This window comes from Dermacentor andersoni, chromosome 1, assembly GCF_023375885.2.
Source record: "Dermacentor andersoni chromosome 1, qqDerAnde1_hic_scaffold, whole genome shotgun sequence".
NCBI lineage: Eukaryota > Metazoa > Arthropoda > Arachnida > Ixodida > Ixodidae > Dermacentor > Dermacentor andersoni.
In genome coordinates this window covers 294,546,100-294,563,101 of record NC_092814.1, presented here as the reverse complement: position 1 = coordinate 294,563,101, position 17,002 = coordinate 294,546,100, and the positions used below count along the sequence as shown (strand labels likewise).

The window sequence follows — 17,002 nt, the reverse complement described above, 5'->3', positions numbered from 1 at the left end:
CTTATGGGTTTCTCTAAAGTGCAGACACTTCTTAATGGAATAACACATGATTTTCATTGGCTTCTTTAATTTTCTTATGTACATCCTCCCTCATTCCAGAGCCACTGAATATGTGCCACTTCGACACAAGGAGCATACAAGCCTTAAATGCATTTTTACATATGCTTCAAACTTCTTTCTCCTTACACCTGTCCTCCCGGAATGAACATCAAACATTGCCTTCACCCTCACATCCACGTCTCACATTGTGGATCTGCATGAACTGCTGCTTGCATTTCTATGTATCGTGTGAACGCTGGGGTGCATAAACATTGCATGCTGCACATTAAAACGAACACAGTCACATGCATTGAATTAAGTAATATAGCGCTAAATTGCCTTCCTTACATATTTTTCACTTCATATATATTCCGATACGTGCATCGAGTCTGCATAGTTTACACGTCTCTCTTCACACAAAATTTAACTGACACATTTTAAGAAACCTTTACTTAGTTCATCCAGCAAATTCAAAGGCAGGAACATAAAAGAGGCACAGGACTAGCTTTTTTATACTGTCTTTCTTGTTACTACAGTCAATTAACCGAAATGAAGGAAAATGAAATCACTGCAACGATTCTATTTTATTACAACATTATTAAAGCTGTAGCGACAGAAAATTGTCTATTTGTATAATGAGTTGTTATTCAGGTGGCCCCCTTCCACCACCAAGTTAGATTTTTTTTAAGCAATTAAAGAAAGGTCCCTCAGCATCTGCACTTTTTATTTGCTACTGAGAATCTTGTGAGGAGTATACACTTGCTACCAAATTGGGCCCCAAGGGTGTTGGTCTTTCCTTAGAGCAAATGTAAAAGCAAAGAAAAATAGCAGCTTTTTGCTAGCCAGAAGCAGGCACTTTGCGCACCTGGAGTTTCTTACTAAATTCAACATCTCTGTTGGGACTGGCTATAAAGAGCTTGTAGAAATGTATACCCATGTGAAAGATCTGTACTTCTAAGCCATTGAGGGCAAGTAGTCACTACTGAAGAAAATGTTGTTCCATACAACAATTTCCAATTTATAAGTTCTACCAATGCTGCATCAAGGTGTTTGCTATTCTGCCTTGCACCTCAGTTTTACTGTACATATACATTTTACCATGCCACCAGTAGAAAGGGTTTAATGCTGTTCATGAGTGCTCTCACAAGCATTCACCATCACAGACAATTTCCCATAGAAGTGGTTTTGCCATAGAAAACAACGAGGCACAAGAATCATAGTAATTGATGTTGATCAGTAATTAGACAACCAAGAATGTGGGCAGGAACACTTTATTTTCAGCACAGATGTTCTTGTTGATGAAGAACTGCTACTTGACTGTGGAAATCTGCACTTCGACGTACACCGCTGGGCTTCATCACACCATGCCGAGTGCAAGTATCCTGTACCAGAAAGTCAAACCATGTTTCATCTGTGAAAACAAAATGAGTTTGAAACAGGTAAAACACATCCAAGAACAAATCCAACAGATCAGAATTACCTTTGAGTGCATATAGTATGAGTGCACTGTGCCATGGAAACATATAGTTTCCATGGCACAGTGAAGAAACCTTGATCCTCCCACTGTTCTTGTGCGAGAAAAGATTAAAGTGCAGGTGTTCTGTCCCATTTGGTGTATTTTTCACCTTTTCATAAACAAAAAAGATGTTGTTTTAACTTGCCCAACTGTCTTTACGTCTCCATTTCTCTGTTCGCACACCATGATAACTGCAGTTAAACGCTGTAGTAATGCTTAGCTTGAATTAACACCAGCTACATGCACTGTACTGTTGAACATGGCAGTGCAAGTTAGATTGATTCACAGCACATTCATGTGCTATATACATTTGATCTTCGATTGTAGGCGAGATAAATAAAAGGAAGGTATGTAAATAAGAATGTTCCCTGATGAGCTATGCAGAAGTGCTCTCGCATTTAGATAGAAGCTGAGTGCAACTGCAGTGAACAAGAAGATAACTTATACAGCATTTAAAATCAAGGATCTAAATATGCTATAGATCTTTCTGAATTCATGGTAGAAAATCTAGGTGTTAAAGGTGACACACATTTAAGCAGGTCTCTGCTCGGAATGGTAATGCTATGTGTCGCCTAGTTTTATTAAATATGCCCTACCACTGGTCTCCCGAGCTGAGGCTGCTGACCAGTTGCAAATGCAAATCACTCAATTATGTCTAGGGCACACTTAAGCAAAACGCAGACAAAAATGACTGTGCCACTGAGAATGTACTAGAGGCTCCAACAAAGCAGCTGATGGCTTCCATGGACTGGAGCAAGAGAAGTGTGTCTTGCACAGATTGTGGTTACTCATGGATGCTATTTAAAACGTTTTATATATTTCAGTTAGTTCTTGGATTCAGGCAAAAAATATTAATGTATTCTGCATCCTTTCCACCGTTAAATACTCGCACCCAGGTTACCACAGGTCTGTTTTTCGGCATCAGATTTCTTCTCAGAAAACTACCCCTCTAAAAAAAACCTTCACAGATACATAACCCCAACCTCTCTTCAGGAGAGCCATTACACTGGTCTCTGAATATAACAAGTCTACTAATTACATAGCGACTCCTTTCTATGTATGTTATGTATGTCTGCACCTTACAAAGTACAGAAACATTTAATAATGACAGTATGACAGGTACACAACAAAGCAAAAGGATAAAACATCACGCATGCTGCCATCAATGTTCATGTCTCCATTTTAACGTGGATGTTCTTAGCAGTGAATATGTCTTTATTCTATTGAGTGTCATATCACAAAAGCGAATGGCAAGGGTCTTTGCATTCTAAACTGACAAATGTGCTGTAGTATGTTTCAACACAATACACAATGTGCTTTGCAGTGAAGCATACTAACAGTGGCAAAGGTGAACCTGTCACTAGGGTTTCGGCTAACTACGGCGGGCGTGTCCTGCAGCGAGGCATCTTCTGTATTGCGGTACAGCGTACTAATAGTGACAACAGCTAACCTGGCATTTATGTATGGCTTTAGCCAACAAAAGTTGTCGAAACGTCATCCTGCCGCGAAAATCTGCTTTGTTGAGACTAGAAAATTCGGTTAATAATAATACTTTATTGATGGCTTGAGAATAATACAGTGCAGGAATCGGGCCTGGCAGACAGCGACAGAGACATCAGTAACACGTTATTAGTTTGTAGACAACAGTGAAGAAAAAAAAAAAAAACACATGACAGTCTTCCGGTCATGCATGCAGGATTCGTCGCTGACTGAAACCCTACATACCCAATTCGCGTAAACCCTTCCAATTATCAGCGTGCTTCACTGCAACACACAAATATGTTACGGTGGTAACAGTGGTCGAATATGCTGGTGCAAATGTTTCGACAGGGGAGCTTGCCTTCATTCCCAATGGGGGAGAATTAGCTGGTAAGACCTTTGCCAAGTGACGTACCGACGAGCGTATGGTAGTGGCTGGCAGCGAGGCAGGAGTCTAAAAAGCGTTTTAAAATTCGGTTTCGTAAGGTTAGCTTCGCCGCAGTACAAATATGTTGAGCGGTTAGACATACAGAATGTTTTGAGGTGAATCATAGCAAGGCTGCCTGGCCTTTGATGCAAAGCAGCTTCAGAGGCATGCTGATATCATGGCTAGTTATGCAGTTCCCCGCATGCGAGTGAGCTCCCTGCTATCGGCGGTTTCCCAGTGACATACAAAATGACATTGGTTGACTGTGTTGTAAATGGGCGACGGCACTATATGCTGATGCAAAACCGTCGTTTCGCTTTCGAAAACTGCGCTCGGCTAAAGAGAACACCTTGACTCGCATATGACCAAAGCAGTTGAACAGGAAACTACGAAATAACGTAGCTATTATGGAAGAAATCAACAGTTCAGAAAACAAATGGCCGTGTAAACATTAACTGGCTTACGAGGTCGACAAACCAACGGTTCAAAGCATCACAGCCACGTCCGAAATAGCGTTGAAGGCCGGCCAGTACACTTAGGCGCCTCGGCGCGCGTAATGTAACAGGAGACGGCAGGTGCACGCGTACATCATTAAGGAACACATATTATATATGTCGGTGAAAGCGGTCACTCTTCAGTTCTGACATGCTTCACCGCTGAACACTAGTCTACTGCGGCGAAGCTGACTTCAGGACGCTGATTTCTTCAACTTCTCTAGCGAGGCAGGTCCGTTTATCACGCTTGGCATCGTTTGACCACATCTTCTGCATTAATTTCGTTTGCTATTTTTAGTTTTCTTATAATAGCGACCCTGTATAACGCAGTAGCAGAGCTGGTGCCGTGGCGTTAGGAAAGGTAAGCGTGTACGCAGCAGGCACGGCGGCATTGGCTCTTGTTGGGAAATTTCGAAAGACGCTCTTCCGCGCGGCGATGCCATTTGTATTATTAAAAGAATGCAGGTGATGATTAAATGAGCCGCAGCAAAGCTGTAAAAAAGCAGTAGTAATGCTGTTCTAAGATCCTCTCGCTCGAGCGAGATGGTCTTAGAAAAAAAGCGCGATGTAACACTATCTGACGGAACAGCTCGTCATGCCAGTGTTTTCTTACGTCCTCGTTCTTTCGCGCATCCTCCCCTGAACCAGACTACTGAATGGTTCTGCGCACGCACTGACTATCCTGACGGAGGCAATACCACTCACATAGCAGCTCTATAAGATGCCACGGCCCATTCCACATGCCGGCTGCAATTTGACGCGGCCAGGAGGCAAAATATGCGCGCAAGATACTTAACGGTAACGCATCAAACAACTCACAGCCCCACGCTTTTATTACACGCATATAGCTTGGAAAGATGAATTACTCACGCTGTAAGTGGGCACGGAATAGGGACCGCTTCGCAGCGCAACCGGTCCCGTGAGACAGACGCCATGGAAATGAACGGATGTGACATCATGGGTTATAGCGGACGTGACGTCATGGGTGAACGTAGACATTTCGGGCACCTTTCGTTTGCTGTGCCCCGGGCACAGCAGACACGGCCTAATTTTTTACCGTGTTTTAGCGCGCTGTCATGCTTTTTCATCCGCTCGGGTCTACCTTAGTGTTCCGGTGGCACTGACTTGTAATACCGTTAGTCTGGTGCCCGTAAATATGTCGCAACAACCGCCATGCTCTGTTGTCGGTTGCAAGCCCAGTGATCGGCCAGGGCGCATTCGGCATAGGCTGCCTTGTGATGAAGCGCTGCGCCTTGCCTGGCTGCAATGCATTGGACTTCCGCCGACAAAGAAATTTGCACTGGTTTGTGGCCGGCACTTCGCGCCGGAGGATTACACCCTTGACCCGCGGATGCAACAGGAAATGGGCTTTGCGTTTAGACCGGCGCTGCGCCCGGGCACGATACCAACGCTGTTCGTTCCGAACAGGGTGGTAAGTGACGCATTTTCGTGCTCAATCTGCGATCGATGCCGGCTTTATTAGTGAACGTGTTAACCGAGTACTATTTACTACTGCATATCGGTTGGCTCGTGCGCGCAGTATGCTTTTTAATTTCTTGTGTAAATCAGGCAACACTAAAGATACGCGGATTCAAACAAAACGAAACTGCTGCCGTCCACCGTAGTTCAAGCACCACTTACGCCCGTTGTATTAGTAAATAAGCTAACCGAGTAATTTTTTGCTACTGCACTATCGACAATGTCGTGCGCATTTTTTTTTTTTCATTTATTAAATCGGGTGGCAGGAAATATGTGTTGAGTTAAAAAGAAACTACCGCTGTGCACTGCTCTCCAAGTACCGTCATTTCATGGCCGCAAACAATGCAAGCTAACGAAGGCGTATTCATGCGCCCAAAATACTGATTAGCGAAGTAATAATTTTTTTTTTTCTGTGAGGCATATGTGCAATAACAAAGATTTAAAAAAAAAGAACTTCTACCTCAGTACATTGACCAGAAACTGCAGCAATGTCTATAGTACAGTAATGAGTGGACGTGCAGTGCACTTCATGCACCATTATTCTTCACTTCCAGCCTTTGCCTGCACCATGCAGTAGTCGGCCTGAAGCATCACAAACAGTAAGTGCCACGACATATCTAAATGCAATGACTGATTTTAGTGGTGTTGACACCTTTGTAGGGTAAGACGTGCAGATGCAGCCGAGCTCCACTGCTTTGCACAGCCAGCTCGCAGACAACACAGGATCTGTGCAGCCTTCGTGCGTCATCCGAGGCTCACACACAAACCCTTAGAATCCTGCGCACAGCTGGTACCCAGACACCACGGCAGCCGAGTTCTGGAAGAAATGCTGGTGAGCATGGGCTGTCACATTGCTGCAATGGGTGGACTTTCGTGTTGAAATAAATACTACCTGTACAAAGCCTTGATAACACACATGTATAGAAAAAATTCCAGTAGAAGTCACGTTGGGTTAATTATCTTTTGTACAAAAGAACAGACTCGTGGGCTAGTTGGTACTGTTATGATTGGGGGTTCAATCCCATCACTCGTGATCCGTTGTCAAGATTGGAGTCGGGCATGAATTAGAAGGTAGCTGGCCCATGCCGTTGTCCAACTTATCCACGCTGAGGACGTTGATGAAGGGAAGGACTGCTTCTCATTGAGAACGAGGAATATTGCTTTATTTACAGTATTTATATCAGTCTAGCATGACTGTTTGAGAAAGTACATCAGTCTAACATGACTGCCTGAGAGAGAGTGACCTGAGCAGCCGCACAACAGCGGTTTTTAAACACTCGGTCCTCTCCCGATACAAGGTGACGCGAACGTTCGTTCAGTCATTTTAAACAGGCCGCCTCTCTCCGGGACGGGTTACACGCACACATGCATACACACCGGTGCAATGGTCCAGAGCCGACGTCAGAGGGGCTTCGTAGAACTCGGAGCCGTCCCAGGTAGCGCGTTGTCTTGCGTCTTGGTCGGGGCGTGGGAAGGAGCCTGCGTCGGCGTTCCCGCCTTAACTCCCCCACCCGTAGCAGATCAGGTCGGCGTTGTGCTGTTGCGCACAAAGCCTGCTTCGTCAAACTCCTTCAGTCACAACAGCAACGAGGCTAGAGCGTAATGGTGACGGTTTCAGCACAAAGCCTGCTTCGTCGAACGCATCCTAGCTGAAGCGACGGAGAGTGGAGGATGCGCGTATTGTTCATGACACAAAGTCGATTTAGTCATGCCGTGGCTAGAGGTTAGTGGCGACGCTCCCGGAATGTTGCCTCCACAGTCGCAACTGGGTGGCAAAACTTGCACTGCAGCTGGCCGTTCTTAACAGTACTGCACCTCTTACTTGAGGCAAGAGAGCACGTGGGACAACAGAAGAGAGTGCTGCGTCTTCGTTCCTTTCTGTTGTCCGATGTGCTCTTTTGTGCTTTACCTCAAATTACCCTCGTAATCGTTCATCTGCACCTCGTATTGATTGTTATAAAGTGCTTGTTCCTCGTTGTCACACTAACCAACACTTTCATTCTTTCATCCCTCAAACTTGTAACGATTGGAACCACTTGCCCACCTCCATTGTATCTATTATCGACCTTAGTGATATTAAAAATCTGCTTGAATATGTTACCCAATGTTTGCTTTGTGTTTTTTATTTCCTATTTATTGCTCCCACTCCCTTCTGTAATGCCCTAAGGGCCCTGAAGGTATTCAAATAAATAAAATGTTTTGTACTAATGCACACACACACATATATACACGTATTGCATATTTACATATGTGCATGTTTATTGTTTTTCAATATAGTTGTTGCCTCAAAACATGACTCATGCACACAATATTTTATTATTATTTTTTTTATTTATTTATTATACTTCAAAGGTCCCTAAATGGGATATTACATGAGGGGTGGGCACATATTGAAGAAACGGCCTGTCAGATTAGGTAGTATGACTTGAAAGATGGTCTTCGATGGCTTCATGCTTTCTTCTTCAGTCGGATTTTCTTCAGGGTATCCAGCCCTGTTGATATTGCATGCAGATCCAATGCACATGTAATAATCAATTTCAAGCAAAGTTTTGTTTATTGGTGATGCCTATTTGATGCTATACAAAGATAGCTTGATTTGGTTTGGTTTGACGAGTTTGATGTAGTAGGGTTTGTTCAGATAAGGACAGACTGAGTGGTCCCGACTATTTTTAGCTTTCAGAGAAATTTTTATATGAGGTGGGAAAATGTCTCTGTCATCTGGCTGCATTCCTAATGACTGGTGCGTAACTAAAATAATCCCGATTTTCCAATCAGGTGATCATGCTTCTCTGCTTAATTATCGTCCATCTCTTTAAGCAGAGCTATATGTAAATTACTCAAGCACATCATACACGCTCAAGTCATCAACTACCTTGAAGACCATAACATTATTTTCAGGCATCAGCACGGTTTTTGCAAGGGCTACTCATGCGACATCAGACTTGCCGGATGTATTAATGACATACATGCACTGATGGACATTGGGTTTCAAGTTCATGTGATGTTTTTAGATTTTTCTGAGGCATTTTATCACATTCCACACCATAAGTTATTGCTTAAAGTTCCACAACTTGACATTTGCTCTAATATAGTTGCATGCATCATTGATTTTCTGTCATATAGAGTAAAGTTTACACCAGTTAACAATTCTAACTCGTGTTATGTTGATGTTATGTATGGCAGCATACTTGGACCTATACTTTTTCTAATTTATATTAATGATTTACCCAGTTACATGACGCCGAAAATCGAGACTATTTGCAGATGATTGTGTACTTTATCAATGTGTAACATGCAACACTGATACCAAATTGCTACAAACTGACCTAAGCCGCGTTTACACGAATGCGACAGTGTCACATCGCATTCATGTACACAGCGGTAATGCGCTAGGAAGGTGCATCGCATTAATGCGCCAGGCGAGGGTAGATTTACGGGCGCGAGTAGACTCTCGCAGAGCATGTAAACGCAGGATGGTCGCATTAGGAATTATGGGAAGGAATTAGCTGCGGGACTGCCGCGCTGGTGAAGCTGCGAGACAGCAACGCCCGAAGCAGAAGCAAAATGGCGTCCTCCACAGCAACTTCGCTCGCCGTAGCGTGCTCTACGCGAAACTATTTCTCTGCACTCGGCCACCAACATGCACTCGGCCCACTACCGGAAACCAGTTACACCGGAAGTCGGCTGCACTTCCCTTATATGGCACCATGTGGCGCTACGTTCTCGCGAGAGTTAATGCGCTACATGTAAACGGCGTCACATCACCTTTCTCAAATGCGCTTGGAAATGCGATGCGCGACTGTCACATTCATGTAAACGGGGCTCTAGAAGCGATAAGTGTATGGTGTTCAAATTGGTTAATGCCATTAAATATTTCCAAAACTAAACTCATGTCTTTCGCCAATAGGCCACGAATTCCAACCACTTACTCCCTTGATAACCTCATTGTTGAACTTGCCACAACTTGAATAATCATGTTAATCTTACCCTTGCCTCTGCTAACTGCACCCTTAGACTTCTTAAGCGTAATTTAAGAGACACCCCAATGTATATTAAGAAACTAGCGGACGCCGCATTAATCCGTCCCAAACTAGAATACGCATCTGCCATTTGGGATCCCCAAACAAGCTTATATCATCGGTAACATCGAAGCCTTCCTAAACCATGCTGCGCAATTAACTTTTTTGTTTTTTTTCAGATTATTCACGATACACCAGCGTCAGTCCGTTAAAGAATAAAGCCAAGTTTGACAATTTTGTTTTACAGAACTTAGCATGAATTCCTTTTAAAAAATTCTTGTTTCTCTAAAGGTAACGCTTTGTATCCCGCCAAAATTTTTTTTATAAAGCTACATCATAGTACTATTGGCCCACAAGAAGGTAAATATATGTCACCCACGCTATGTTTTTGAAAAATTGACAAACTTTGGTTTTTGAGCAGCTGCCTCTGACTGACACCGAAATCTGGGGGCTTTCGGGCCATTTTACTCAAGGCGATGAAGCTGAGGAATATTTGACAAATCTTCAAAAGGTTTCTCACAAGCTAAAAAAAAAAAAAGAGTATGCAACAATGCCACATATTCATTTTGTAATAAAACCCCTAAAATGCCAAAATTTTATGGAAATTTTAAAGTAATCATCATTGATTTTATGAAAATTTTATAGAATAACCACCCAGGTCTGGTAAATATAGTACTACAAAATTATGTTGCATTATTTTACTTTAAGTGAGAAAATTGAGCCTATTTTAAGCCATGGTGTTGTATGGTCATCCCAACAATGTGTCTTGGTCTAACAATAAAAATCACACTAATTTATTTCTCAACTCATTCTTTTTGTTGTAAAGAATGGCTTATATTTTGTCTTTATTGCCTCTTTTTAGCCATGAAATGCGTTGAGCTGGAGTTTTCAGAGCTACGGCATCCGTATTCTTACTACTGTATGTTGAGGTAGAAAGCATGTGAGAGCACATACGAGTTTTTTAAGACTAGTCAGGGTAAACTATTTCTGTCATTGATCGCTAATTGCATCTGCTATCTGAAATACTGTAGTAGGAATATGGATGCAGGAGCCCTGAAAACTCCAGCTCTACTCGTTTCATGGCTAAAAAGATGCAAAAAAGACAAAATCTGAGTCTCTTCACTACTACAACAAAAAGAATGAGTTCAGAATACAGTGAGTGCGATTTTTATTTTATTATTAGAACGAGACACATTGTTGGAATGTCCATACATGGGTCTTAAGATAGGCTCAATTTTCTCATGTAAAATAACATAATGCAACATGTTTCTGCAGTACTACATTTACCAGTCCTGGTTGGTCATTCTATAAAATTTTCATAAAAATCAGCAAAGATTATTTTAAGATGGCCATAAAATGTTCTAATTTTAGCATTTTCTGGCTTTTATTGTGAAATACACGGTGTTGCATTTTTTTTTAGTTTGCAAGAAACCTTTTGAAGATTTGTCAGAAATATTTTTCAGCTTCATCGCCTTAACTAAAATAGCCCAAAAACCCCTGGTTTTGGAGTTAGTCGGATGCAGCTGCTCTAAAACCAAAGTTTGTAAATTTTCCAAGAACATACTGTGGGTGACACAAATTTAACTTCTTGTGGGCCAATAGTACTGGTGACATAGATTTACCCAAAAAAATTTGGCAAGGTACAATGTGTTAATTTTAGTGATAGGCCTTCGAATTTGTAAAATGTGCAAGTCGTTAAAACGCTCTTTTCTGCCTTTAGCGAAGTAAGAGTATTTTAAAAGAAATCCATGCTAAGTGTCGCGAAATGAAGGTTGATTCCTTTCTACAGAGACATTTTACTGCCTCATGAAAATTTTGCTGAAAATTAATAGTCGGGATCCCTCCAGTCTGTCCTTATCTGGACACACCCAGTAATCATAGTGGGACATGCCTACTCTAGAAGATTGACAAATAATGGGCACAGACCTACTGGCTCATGCCGAGTGGCTAAATTAAAGAAAATAAATGAAATTAAAAAAATGTGCTAAATATATTTCACCATTCCATTAACAGATTCATGTGCTTTAGAGATACCTCTGAAACTACATACGTGCAGATTGTATCAACCAAGTCATTTTCTTGTTGCGCAGAACACAGGTGGGCATACTTGGTCAGCATACAAGGGTTGTACATCATTTTGCTGGTACTTTCATGCATGTTTTCGTGTAAATTCAACATCATGTATACAATGTGACAATCATTAATGTGTAACGGCTGACATCTCTGCGTGTTACACATCAGGGACGTCCACCTCTCATACCATGGCGGCTACAGTGTCGTGGACTCCCTCAAAGGCCCAAGTCTTCGATGTTGTTGTCCCTGCGGGGAATGGTCCCGAGACAGTCGTCGATGCGACAGCCTCAATAGTTGGCCTCTCTGAGGTCTACTGCGTTCAGCACATGGGAGGCCTCAACTTCCAAGTTACTGTCAAGAGCATGGCTTCCATGACTCTAATCGTCAATGCTGGCTGCCTTGTCATCGGTGGTGAGCGTTGTCTTGTTGTTCCTGTCGGCCTGCAGGTCACCAACGTAGCCTGCCTCTTCCTGCCATCCTTTGTTCCGGACGAAGTTCTCATCCAGGCACTCTCACCATACGGCAAGGTTCTGTCTGTCAATGCTGGTCTTATGAGCGGACGACATGGCGTGCTCACAGGTACGCGCTTCGTTCGGATGGAGATGTGCACCACAAACCCTGTCCCCAATTATCTGCAAGTCTCTGGTCACCGAGTGAAGTTTGACTACCACGGTTTACGAAGTGTGTGTCATCGGTGCGACTCGAGTGACCACTGCCATGCACAGTGCACCGCACCATTCTGTGGCCATCGTGGAATCGACGGCCATGAAAGCAAAGGATGTGACTGTCCATGTCAGCGTTGCGGGGATGGTCATCCTACGGTCATGTGCCCTGAACTGCGCTCTTACTCAGACGCTGCTGCTGGAGCTTTAAACACTACGAAAACACCTGACCCTATGACTTCTATGCTGGGTGCATCAACGAAATCTGCTGTGGCTTCAGTCTCCACAATTGTGTCGCTTCCAACGCCGTCTCCAAAAGATTCTGCGAAAGCTGTTGCACCGTTGCATCTAAATGAGCCCCTAGCTACTGAAGTTGTCGGCGGCAATAACATCGATTCCGCAGCCCAACCGCTACCGACATCATCAAAAAACTCTCGCCAAGCCTGGATGGATTCAATGTAAAAATGGTGGTTCCACGAAAAGTAAAGCGTGCCCACATGTCAGCCTCTGGCTCGGATGACGCCCCAGCTCGCCGCACCAAGTTACAGCGACCGAAGAAACCTTGGCCTTCTTAGGGAGTGTCGAAGTGTGTCTTGTGACGTGTAGTGCATGCCCCCTGGAGTTGTTCCCAGGGTGCCGACTTGAACAAAATGACCAGGTCAGTTTGTTGAGACTTTCATAACTTAATGTGGCTGAGGCCCTGAATATTTAATTAAAGTCACAGGGGTGCCGAAGTCCTATATACCAAGTCAAAATTATCAATGTGGCCCTTGCGAAAAATTGCGACATTCTCTGTTTGCAAGAAACACAGCTTTTCACCATTGGACATGTTCTTGCTTTCAAACGCATACCAACCTATATTGTTTTTTTCTCTTTCGCGACACCATTCTCTAGTGAGGTCGGTAGCATTATTTTCGAAGGAGCTCTCTGTTAGATCATGTTTTTTTTTATGATGGGACAAGGCAAATATTGGGATTTGACTGTGCACTATCTTCATTTAAGTTACGTATTTTGTGCATCTACGGACCAGCGCAAACCACTGCCTAATTTTTTTCATGACCTGGATGTGTATTTCCGAGACGGTTGTCACATGGAGCTGATGTGCAAGGCCCGGGCTGTGGTCGATCTGACTGGAACAAATGGGAGTTGTGTCATCTAATCCAGCACTTTTGTTGCTGGATGCTTATTGACTCATACACGAATCTTGGTTTATCTGGACACGGCGCAACGCTTAGCAGGTTATATCGTGCCTATGTGCCAAGCACTTTAGCTCTGTATGTCTCACAATCTGATGTGATAACTTTACCTTTACCTTCATCTGCTGTTTATATCTCCGATCAAAGACCAGTTATGCTTGAAGTTTGCCTCTCCTTTCTCATCAGTAAAACCTTGGCGCCTCGACATCCGCATTCTACATGACAGGCGCTTGCTCTCTAGTTTGTCAAGAGCCGTGCATGCCTCTCTGGACCTGGCCTAAAGTCATTGGACGTGCTCAAAGTGCAGTGGCGCTTACATCGTTCAGTTGAAGGATGTACCCTTGGACAACTGTTGGAGGAACTAGCGGATACTACCACAAATGTTCGTATTGCCCTTTGGGCCAATCGACTGTCTCCGCTGATGCAGGCCTGGAAGCCTGAACTACATAGATGTTTCCAATGCCTCATCGCAGCATCGTCTTCGTCAGCTGCTACTTGGTGATGCAGACATAACCTGTGTGCGCACACAACCTGAAGTTCTGTGCTTCGCAAGAAACGCGCTTTTTAGACAGCCGAAGCCATTGGGTTCTGTGGTTACAAGAGCATTTCTTGTATGCCTCCTGCGCTTAATTCTTCACTCTTTGTAATGCGTTTTGAAAACACGGCACCTACAGCTATGCAAATAGATCATGGTGCTCTAGGATCTAATACAATGCTTAGTGGGCTGCCTCAGGTTCCACCTAAGGCAACCCACCTGTGCTACTCCAGGTTCCACCAAAGGTTTCACAAAGATGGCTGATTGTCTTTGTGCACGGCTGTCAGCTGATGAGGTGAAGGAGTATTTTCTTCCATGAAGCGTGGCTCAGCCCCAGGACCAGACAGGTTGCCCGTTGAGCTTATTTAACCTTCTGGGAAGATGTTGGTGCCACTTTCATGTCTGTTATTTGCTGCTGCTCTGAGAACTCTAAATTCCCAGTTAGTTATTGCGACAGTTGCATTGTGCTGATACGCAGTCATGGTCCATCATCAGTTCGTCCAGAGGATTGAAGGTCATTCAGGTTCTCACTGTTGACTACAAGACCTTTGCAGCTGTGTCACTCGACGCTTGGGAAGCCGGATGCCTTTCTTAATAGGACACCATCAGGCATGCTCAGTCCCTGGCAGAGATATACATACTCTCGTTTGTTAAGTGGTACATAATGATGTATACCCTGACCAGATCAGCACGGGGTCTCTGGGTTTCACTAGATCAAGAAAAGGCATTCGATGGCTTTGAACATAGCTACATACTGTAGGACATTGTTTAGTTTTTCGTCAAATTTTGTTGAACTTATTAGGAATGCCTATTCAAATATCTGAAGTGCATTGTTTCTTGATGGAGGTGAAAGTGCACCATTTCCCATTATTCGTGGTGTTCATCAAGGGTGCCCTTTATTCCCAGTACTCTATATGCTCAGCCTTAAGCCATTTCTGCACTCATTACTGAGAGACCCTTATGTGCGTAGCCTCCCACTGCCGGGTAGTGGTGTGAAGGCGACGGCCTTCGCCGATAACATCAGATTGTATCCCTTGAACGAAGGCACCTTAACCCATAGCCTTTGAATTTTCACTGAGTATGGAAATATTTCAGGTGCGATGCCAAATTTTTCAAAATGTCAGTTGGTTTCCTACAGACATGCCTAAGTCCTTTTTTCCGTCTTCAAAAGAGCGATTCTATTCGTATTTAGGCCTTGATTACACCTATTATGGCATATCAGACTCTGTGTGGCTTTCTATTCATGAAGATGCAGCACAACATATTCAGGAGGCTCAGGGGTACGATTTACACGAAAGTACTTAGCACAGTCTCTATTTTGCGGCCATGTGTGGTACGTTTGTCACATTGTACAGCCACCCTTATGGGTTAGTACATCATTACAGGCCCCCCCTTAGTTCCTTCTTCTGGTCGGGCAGGTCAGAACTGGTCTGTCAGCGGCACTTGGGCAGCCACATTCTGACAGTGGGTTCGCGTTTCCATCTGTGTCTGTTTGCTGCCGGCTGCTTGCTCTGCGATTTCTGCTCTGGCTGTTACTCGATGATCAGTGTCCTGCACGTGAACTAGCCAGCTATTTTCTTTGCACAAAGATTTGCTACCTGTTCTTGGGCGTACGCTTAAATTGCAGGTCGCAAGTATTAAACATACCTTCATTTTACTTTATGGCCAGGTCATTTTATCGCCATGTACAACAGGTATGTCCTGATGTAGCCAGCCTCGAAAACTGAGTTGTGAATAGAATGTCAGCTTTACTGCTTCCCCTGGTTAGCGCAGTGCGCCGTGCACATTCCAATAATGTGTTGTGGGGTGCAATAATGACATCCTTTCTGCCTGGCCATCTGTGTAACTACGTGTGGCTTCTAGGGTGGCAAATGCTCCCAACGCGTGGCAGACTAGAGCAGTGGGGCATGATCCCATCTTCACTGTGTCCCAATTGCCCCCTTTCATGAATCCTATAAGCATGTGCTGCAGCAATGCGTCATTGCTAGGATATTTTGGAGGGCCGGGCATGCTGGTTTCCTGGCCTTGGAGTTAGCTGCTTTATCAAATCTGGTTGTTGCTCATGTGGCCACCTTGCACGGCTTTTAATTGCAACGGGACCTTTTGTCTGTGACGTAATCGGTGCAAGGCAGTTGCCGTGTGAGATTGCTGCCACCCTCTGTTTCTACTTCTAGGGAGGCTCTGCTCTGACCTACTGTTGTACCTGTCAGAGGAGCTCTTCTTCCTTTGTGGAGGGGAGTTTCTTTAACAGTAGTCACGCTGTTTCCTGTTGGTGGCTGATGGACGCGTATGGCTTAATTTTCGACCAGCCAGGTTCTTGTAGCCAGGCTATCGAATGTATTGATTGAATGTACATATTATGTGGGTGCTCGTGATTTCTGTGTGTGTGTACTCTCGTATGCTTGAAAATTTTTGTATTAGCACATCTCATAGCATCACTACATAATTATGTAAAGTGCCCCGGTCACATCACCATTGTACATAACCATTGTGTGCATTGTACATATTCAACATTTTATATAACGTGACAGTTAGTTTATGTGTAACTGTGCATTTCTGTGGGTCTATGTGGTTATATGTTAGTGAGGCCATGTGGACTCTGACATTTATTTGAAAACATGTTGTGTACACATTGCCCAGGACTCTGTATATGTTATCATCCAGTGGAACTGTGTCATCATTGCGACTCAAAATGTTCGCATCGTCTTTTGTCGAAATTAATTTTTTCTAAACAAATTTCTCTGAAAACATATGCCATGTATATAGTGCTCACTTTGTAAATGATCTCACCCTGCTCGTATCATGCTGTCACCATGACTAACAATGTTAGTGACGTCTTGTTGGAATAAACTTTTTCTCTGGTATGGGAAGAACACAGGGAAGGACTTTTGCTTGCGGAGGCTAGACTGTGCTAGTGGCGAGGTTGTCTATGTTGGCAGTTAAGCTTGCCTCCTGAAACCATGGGTTTGCGACACTCCAACTATTCTGCTAATAATGAACCAATATGAAAAATTCTTGCAGTAGAACACACCCTAGATGGAATGTAACAACTTCCAGCATATAGCCAAAATTTGCTATGTGGC

General features: G+C 43.7%; 1 protein-coding gene and 1 long non-coding RNA gene across 2 annotated transcripts; one reads left to right on the top strand and one right to left on the bottom strand.

Moving 5' to 3' along the window:
• Positions 1–1,294: 1,294 nt before the first annotated feature.
• On the bottom strand, positions 1,295–5,007 carry LOC129380966 (uncharacterized). Its single transcript, XR_008609199.2, has 2 exons — positions 4,826–5,007; positions 1,295–1,421 (listed from the first exon to the last, which is right to left on the bottom strand). It is a non-coding gene; the product is annotated as an uncharacterized lncRNA (long non-coding RNA).
• On the top strand, positions 5,008–16,783 carry LOC126548581 (uncharacterized). Its single transcript, XM_050196830.2, has 4 exons — positions 5,008–5,387; positions 5,989–6,033; positions 6,095–6,266; positions 11,695–16,783. The coding sequence occupies exons 1-4, from the start codon at positions 5,112–5,114 to the stop codon at positions 12,648–12,650; spliced, it is 1,449 nt and encodes a 482-aa protein (XP_050052787.1). The 5' UTR covers positions 5,008–5,111; the 3' UTR covers positions 12,651–16,783.
• The last annotated feature ends 219 nt before the right edge of the window (positions 16,784–17,002 follow it).

Excerpts from the sequence above, each read along its gene's own strand:
- LOC126548581 (XM_050196830.2), top strand. The coding sequence starts at position 5,112 with ATGTCGCAACAACCGCCATGCTCTGTTGTCGGTTGCAAGCCCAGTGAT. Across the intron at positions 5,388-5,988 it reads TGTTCGTTCCGAACAGGGTG|CCTTTGCCTGCACCATGCAG; the intron begins GTAAGTGACGCA and ends CTTCACTTCCAG. Across the intron at positions 6,267-11,694 it reads GAGTTCTGGAAGAAATGCTG|GGACGTCCACCTCTCATACC; the intron begins GTGAGCATGGGC and ends GTTACACATCAG.